At 35.3% G+C, this 7905-nt stretch overlaps 1 protein-coding gene across 1 annotated transcript; it reads left to right on the top strand.

The window, feature by feature from the left end:
• The first annotated feature begins 609 nt into the window (after positions 1-609).
• On the top strand, positions 610-7536 carry LOC144967509 (MAP3K12-binding inhibitory protein 1-like). Its single transcript, XM_078904918.1, has 5 exons — positions 610-663; positions 803-952; positions 3490-3580; positions 6246-6473; positions 7424-7536. The coding sequence occupies exons 1-5, from the start codon at positions 610-612 to the stop codon at positions 7534-7536; spliced, it is 636 nt and encodes a 211-aa protein (XP_078761044.1).
• The last annotated feature ends 369 nt before the right edge of the window (positions 7537-7905 follow it).

Raw genomic sequence — 7905 nt, 5'->3', positions numbered from 1 at the left:
TGGAAAATCAAACTAATTTGTTCGATTTTCAATGAGGATGAACTCGAGAGAGCTAAGCAGTTATGCAGGCTCCAGGCGAGTTACAATGACATAAACGTGATAATGTACACATTTGAAATGCCATAAATTTGATTTCATCCAGACACAACAAGAACACTTAAACACACACACACGCACTCACACACACACACTTACATGTCGACAAAGATGCGCATACATACAAGGGTGGGTCAAAAAGTGATGGGACAAATAGTCTATTGAGTTGATTTCTTTTTCATGTGATGTCATATTTGGCTCAATTGAACTTACACATGTAATCTTTAAAATAATAGTTGAATATTTTAATTCTTTCAAATTTTGACAAAGTTATGGCAATTCAAAATGGCTGCCCCCAGAATGCCCACCAGTGACAGGAAGCTGTCATTGTCATAGAATTTATTGTTTTCGAAGAAGAAACCTTGAGTAAAATTTGTAAATGCCTTGGGGAAAGTTTATAAAACTCAGACATTTTGTCGAGGCCGTGTTCTCCTTAGGTGGGTTGAACAATTATCTTGTCATTTAGAAGAAAATGAGATGCAATCCAACACCTAACCTGAAACCCCCTCAACCATGTCTTTATCGGACAAATCTTGTGATGGTCGCCGTCCAAGCAGTGTCATCTCAGTGAATCAAATAAAGGCAGAGAAGCATTGAGTAGGCTTTACACACAAAATTAAAAAAAAATAAATCAGAATCCCTTGCTTATAAACAGAATTCACAGTATATAAACTGCTTCTTTACCATTTTACACCTACTGTTTCAGAATTTGATTAATGTAAAACGTCTAAAAACTTGGGTGCTGATGGATGAAATGGATATTGATGAAAATGGTGATCAAGTGAACAAGGGAAATGACAATTATGAGGATTTTACAAAAGAGCTGATTCAAATTAAAACAACTGATGAAAAGGAAGTAAGTTCTCTTTCCATTCGTCTCAGTCCTTATTTTTATGTGCTGAATATTTGTTCATGTATTTTGGGGGAAAAGAGTTTACAGTGAAACACTCTCACTCTTTTTAAAAGAAAATAAGCGTTATAATTGTCCCAACTATCAGGTAACCTCTATTAGAGGTTTGAGGTTCAATCCCCAGTTAAAAAGGCTGACTTTTTGTATGATTTCTTCTTGTATTTTTCATTTTTTCTATGTCTTGCACTATCACACTCTTTTTCAGATTTCTATCTTGTACCAGTGCCTGCTCCCCAATTTTTCACCTTATTTTGAAAATGAGCTCAATTCGGAACTTACTGAACTCTCGCTTTTCAGGGATAATTTTTTCTTTTATTTTTCTTTCTGTTTTTTTTTTTTGGCATTGGAACATGCACATCTTTTCAGGATTTTATCTTTCCATTTCTAACTAGGTGAGGGAATGGACACTTTTTCTTTGCTGTTCATTTCACATTTATCCACAATGCTACTTGCTTTTATAATAGTCATTATACAACAGAATTAGTGTGATACCACAAAATGTAATCTCTGTCATTGCATTGGATAGTTCTTAAATGATGCATGTGATAATTACTTGTGTTTTAAAAAAATTAATTAATTTATTTTTATTTTTTTTGTTACAGCCACTTATTTGCAAGTAAAAGGATGACAAATGATAAGCACCCCCCTCCCCCACACACACACTACACACAAAACGTCAATATTATTTGAAAGACACCAAGACCTAAGTCTTTGAATGTGGACGTTAACAGTAAATTACTGTTTGGATGGGATACTGACATGTGTTGCAGAGTACTTTCAACCAATCCTACCTAGACAGAGTGACCCATTCATTGAAACGAAGACAGGACATCTTTAAAATACCGTACGATGGATGTACAGTTCATTCATGTTGTGTTTTCAAGCACTAGTGTATGTTTATGCGTCTTTCATCATGAATAAGGCCTCTCCTAAATTGATAGTCATCCACACATCACTTGTGTTTATTGTCCTGCTGACATCAATTTGTAAACTACTTACTTGTCTGAAAAATGAATGTGCTTATAAGAGGTGTCCTTTTGGATGAACCTGCTCATAAAGGGGGGTACATGTATAAGTATATGATTAAATTCTGTTTTTTAAAAAGCCTTTTATCTTGTAAATAGTAACAGTACAATGGATTCCTGATAAAGCCAATACCATTGATCAGACATTAATTGACTTAAAGCAAGGTTGACTTTATCCATAATAAATGGAACACACTTGGATAAAGAACAGAGAATTTGGTACCAACAAGCACTGTTGAAGCAGAAGTTGACTTTAAGAGTGTTGATCTCATGAAATTCTACTGTAGTAGTTTTAAGAGCTTATACAAAAAGGGTTTATCCTGATTTTTGTAAAGTGGAACATGGACAGTCGCAATTGTTTGTTACCTTTTGCTGGTCTAACCACAAAATACTTCCCTCTAGACCTAACCCAGATCAAATTACCCAGTCACTACTTCGTGGAGAGCGCATTTAAAAAAAGAATTCTTCATGAATTAAGCTGATCCACTTTTCTGTTTTGCCAGTCTCCTGCTCCTTCCAATGAGCTTACTGGACCTCTAATTTCTGAATAGGATACTGGTGATGATTTTGAATCGAAGGCCACCACATTCTCAATTAAAGGAAAATCATATTTGAAGTGATTACTTGGACTAGGGCCTCTGTGGTATTATGTAAAGAAGAGCATAGATGTCACAAACAACTGAATACAGAAAAAAATAGTTCATTATATCAGTAGTTCTTTATTTTAATCAACTCCTCACACATGCACACATTTTTTGTTAGCCCCCTCCCTCCTCTCTATTGCCTATACCTATAAGCCTTTCTTTTTTTACCCAAAACCAATGCCATGTGTCTCAATTAATATGAACAAACATTTAAGATCATTCTGCACTATGCTTAGGACAAAAGTCTTATTCATTTAACAATCCATTTTCTTGGCTATAGGAGAGAAGAAAGTATAATTCATTTGCTTCATCCTATTATCTGCTCCATCAATAATATTGTATATCCCCAATGAGATTTGAAAAAAACAAACCCTATCAAAAATGAGTATATAAAAGTCACACACAAATTGTAAACGTAATTTTTTAGGCTTTTGAAGAGCTTAAAGTCTTGAGCTGTTCTTATGGCTCCTCTTCTCCCTTTTCTGATCTGTAAGTGCTATGACAAATAAGTTGTGAGAGTTTGGAAATTCTGGTTTTCTTTACCTCACTTGTGAGCAAAGAACAAAAGACATTGATTTGCATTAACATGAATTTATAACTCCCGTCAGATTGTTGTGTTTGTTAGGTTTATGCTTCCATATTTGATTGAAATATTTAACGGTAAAAATTGAGGCAGAGACATGTTTTTGTTATTACTGTTATATTATTATATGCATGTTCGTTATAAGTGTGCTCCACTGTCAGATGTCAAACTGTTAGGGCACAGTGCACAATTGGCCTTGATACATTTTCTATTATTTGATTTTTTCTTCAGGTACAAAGGAGGATCGATGCTTTCATTAGAAACAAAAGGAATGAAGTCAATGAACGGAATATTCGTGAATTCATATCTCCTTTTGGTTCAGGTTTGTGAAAAAAAAGTGTGATTTTTATTTTATATTGCTAAGGAAGTGTAAGACAAAACACTGAAATATGTGGATGTTATTACAGTATTCTCAACTCTCACTTTCCCAAATATATTTCTCCCCAGCATGTTCACTTCAGTGCATGATCAAGGCAAAATGAAATAACAAAATAGTTTCCTGTAAATACTTTTTTGTTGTGTTTTCCGGTTGTTTATCATAGTGTGTGTGTGTGTGTGTGTGTGTCCGTCTGTGTTTGCTGAGTAGTAGTTGTTGCTGTGTGTGTTGCTTGATGTGGATTCTTATCTATGTGGATTTTTTTTCCCTAGGCACAGGCATGTGGATGTGTAGGTTGTATGCAATTCAGTTAAGTTCACCAGTAATAATAAATAACAGTAGCAGTCAACATACAGAAGTTTATATAACCTTAGTTGATTTGCAGTGATATCATTATTGTCATAGTCATCATCATCGTCGTCATTATTAGTCATCATCATCATGACAGACATCATGGACAAGGGCACATGCCCACAAATTTGCAAGCACACCAAAGTAATCGCCATATTAAACCCAGGCAAACTAAGGACTGAACCACCTGGCTACAGACTAAGAACTCTACTTTGCTACCTAGACAAGCTCCTGGAAAGATTTGTACTAGAGCGAATCATTCCATATGTAAATCCCTACGAACTGCCAGAACAGGTGGGTTTTAGACTACAAAGAAACGCAAATGAACAGATTTTTCCACTAACCTCAAACATAGAAGCAGGCTTTGAGAACAAAAAGAAGACAGATTCAGTCCTAAAGACTTATCTGCAGCTTACAACACTGTTTAGACAGGGGGATTGATGTTAAAGCTTGCAAAAATAATTCCTTGTAGAAAGATGTTTAAACTGCTATCTACCATGACTGGCACAAGACAATTTCATGCAGGAGGAAACAAAAGCAGAACCAAAAAAATTAAAAATGGGGTACCACAAGGATCAGTTTTGGTGCCAGAAGCACTCAAACACGGATATGCTAACAACTGGGCCTCAGCCTTTCAATTGAAAAACTGGAAAGAGATTGAAGAAGTTCTAAGCAAAGATACCACCTGCCTGATACAATAATTTGATAAGTGGTACCTAAAAATGAACATGATCAAATCAGTATCCACAAACTTCTACTTAAATAATCCAGAGGCAAAAAAGGCATTGAAGATCATAGTAAATCAGTACTACCCCCACACCCCAATCCTAAATACCTCGGCATCACAATGGACAGACAGCTAATTATTGCAAACACAATGAGGGAACTGCAAATAAAATTGCAAATGAAACAGCCTGGTGAGAAAACTCGCAAGTGCCACCTGGGGAGCCTCACCACAGGTACTGAGAACAGGTACTGATCGGCATTGTATCACCAAGTCTTAGACGACAAGATGCTAATCAAAGGATGCATGCAAGAATTGATGATACCACAGATAACAATCCTTTAAAAATAATAATTAGGGAGCACCTTCAACAACACTGCTCAAATCAACAAGACCTTTCTACCGAACAAAAATGGAAGACTTCAACGTGGAAGAGAATTGGAGAAAAATGTGGAAGAGGGAAACACCTAGAGGAGGCAGCATCATAAAAGACCCCACCAAAGAATGCCTGCATTCCACAATGCTAGGAAATACTGGGTTTCTTCGAATCAATGGTAGAACTGCATCAAATATGTGCAAATGGAAACTTGGAAACAATGATGCCGGAAGTGTCAGGCAGCTCTAGAGACCAGCGATCATATCGTCCTCCACTGTCCAGTTACAAGACTTGCAGCTGGCTATGAAACTGTTCCGAGGCTGGGTTGACGAAATGAATTTGGAGGTGTAGCCATACGCTAATACTATCATCATCATCATAATCTTTATCACTACCATCACCAACAAATCATCTTGTTGTGAAAGGTTGAGATTGTGGATTTTTTCTGTAGTGCATGCAGTGTCAACTTCCAACACAGTAGTTTAAGATTTTTTGTTGTTTTGTTTTGTTTTGGCATAAGGAGATCAGGACAAAATAATGAACATCATGATTTAGTAACAAAAAGAATAAAAAATAGAAAGTTGAAAACTACACATATCCTTGGGTGATAACAAATTTAAACCATGTAAGTACCGAAGATAAGAAAATCAATAAACATTTTATTTTTCTTAGAATGTTAAATTTTCAAATGAACAGGATTATATGCAGACTTGCTTAAAAATCAGCAATTGATGATTTGATTTTCTTGGGTGGAAGTTATCAAGCTAAAGACAAAATATTCTGTAAAATAAGGAGAAGGAGAATTGCATTTTGTTTATAAAGCTTTCAGAAAAATAATTCAACGAATAAGATCCCATCCTTCCCTCTCTTTCCATCCTCTCTTATTTTTTTCACTTCACATCGACTGATTCAATTAAATTGAGTAATTGAGCAATGCTCATGGTGCACTTGGAAAACACATTGTAATGAATAGAGTTAATACTTATCATTCCTGGAGGTGAACGTATGCACTTAATTGCCTTTTCAAAGGTTGCAACATGGATTATTAATTTGATACAAATAAACTGGTTGCATGTTTAAAAAATTATATCTTAATTACGTAATAGGAATGAGTATGGGCAACCCTTTCACCCAGTACTATGTTTCTTTATTTTATTCAGACCCAAACAATAGCTGTGCACGTGTGGAAGCTGTGTATTTTCATAGGGAGGGCATGAAGAGCCATATCAATTTGAAAAATGTGGAAAACTCTTATGGGCCTCAAACTCGTCTAAGACCAGATGACAAAGAGGGAAGACAGTCTTGGATGATGTCTGCTGATGCTCAGAGGGCTGAAGCGGTTGATGAGAGGCTCTCAAATATGGAACACCATTTGAATATCGTAAATGGTAGTCAATTATCAAAATTATCAGTGTGAGCATCTTAATAAAGTCTTAAATAAGTGGTATCGTTTGGTTGCTGAAGGTGAAATGATGAACAGCAATTCAAATGAAAGCACTCAACATGTTGTTAGTCTCAGGATATAAGAGTTAAAATTGGGGATATTGCAATGACCATGGGAATTTTAAAGTCATCTGCTTACAGAATTGTTCATAATAAGCTCAGTTCTTGATGAAGTGTCTGCGAGGAGGATACCAACATAACTGGGCTTTGAGCACATAGTGCACAAAGGTTTCTGCTTCTTTGTTGAAAAGTTTCAATGTGTCCATAGACTCCATTGTGACTTTCAATATCTTAATGAACACTTCCCTGATCCTATCATTATTGGGATGAGACATGTATACACCACACTGCTCCAGACACAAAGACAGATTGAAAGAAGTGAAAAGGTTCACCAACAATGAAGAACTAGTGTAATATGTGACAAACTTTTTGCAGCAACTTGACAAACTTATTCAAACTCAAGCAGGATATCTTCTCCATAGTCTGTAGCTGGATAAAAATGAATTTATCGACAATTGAAAATAGATAAGATTTATACCTGATATCCGGCTGTGTGAGTTTCATATTATTCCCATGTGGGTTTTTTTTTTGTGTGCTTACATCAATCTGTATGCGCCATCCAAGTATTGTGAATTACATTTAAATGTTCATTAAATTATTATTATTATTTTTAATTTTTAATTTCCCTTATTCTAAATAGAAACTTTAGATTTGATGTATGCTTTTCCTTGGAATGATTGGTAGAGATGAGAATATTTAATTAACTCAAGTCTAATATTGAAAATTAAACAAGGGATTGGTGGGGAAGAACAGTAGAGATTTAACTGTAGAAAATCTTTTGTCTTGTTCATTTGCTCATCGTGACTAAGCAATAGCAATTATCGCTTTATTCCAGATGGAAATGATATCTACATGAGGATCAAGGCCTTGGAAAAGAGAATTAGTTTTTTGGAAGGAGTTTCTCCAGAATATTTTTCTAATGGAGTAAGTAACCCCATTTCTTTTTAACTTGAAAGTCAGAAATTAAAAAAAAACATTTTTAATCATTTGTGTGATGTTCCTTTTTTTCTCTCAAATACTTTTTCTTTATATGGCGTGAGGAGGATTAGATTCAGCTCAGTGTTTGTTATATTCTGTGTCCAAAAAAGTGTATTGTTCATCGTTATGAAGGTATTTTCTGGAGCAACGAGAAGCTTGGTTCTAGTCTATACTGTAATAAAGCATAATTTTTTGTAGCAAACTTTTATGGTTCACTGTGAAGGACGTTTGTTACCGTGTTTACTTAAATGGATCAATGTATTTTTTTAGCCTGGGTGTACTTTGGCCAAGAAAGCCTTACAAGTTATTAGGTTACGTCTGGACCTTGACAGGTTGTTG

Source organism: Berghia stephanieae, chromosome 1 (genome assembly GCF_034508935.2).
Source record: "Berghia stephanieae isolate SIO BIC M18660-M18661 chromosome 1, UCSD_Bste_1.3, whole genome shotgun sequence".
Classification (NCBI taxonomy): domain Eukaryota; kingdom Metazoa; phylum Mollusca; class Gastropoda; order Nudibranchia; family Aeolidiidae; genus Berghia; species Berghia stephanieae.
The sequence above is the reverse complement of the archived record's forward strand: the minus strand, read 5'-3'. Positions and strand labels throughout refer to the sequence as shown.

Coding starts and splice junctions, on each gene's coding strand:
- LOC144967509 (XM_078904918.1), top strand. CDS start 610: ATGTCTTTATCGGACAAATCTTGTGATGGTCGCCGTCCAAGCAGTGTC. Junction 664..802: donor GTCCAAGCAGTGTCATCTCA/GTGAATCAAATA, acceptor CTACTGTTTCAG/AATTTGATTAATGTAAAACG. Junction 953..3,489: donor AAACAACTGATGAAAAGGAA/GTAAGTTCTCTT, acceptor TTTTTTCTTCAG/GTACAAAGGAGGATCGATGC.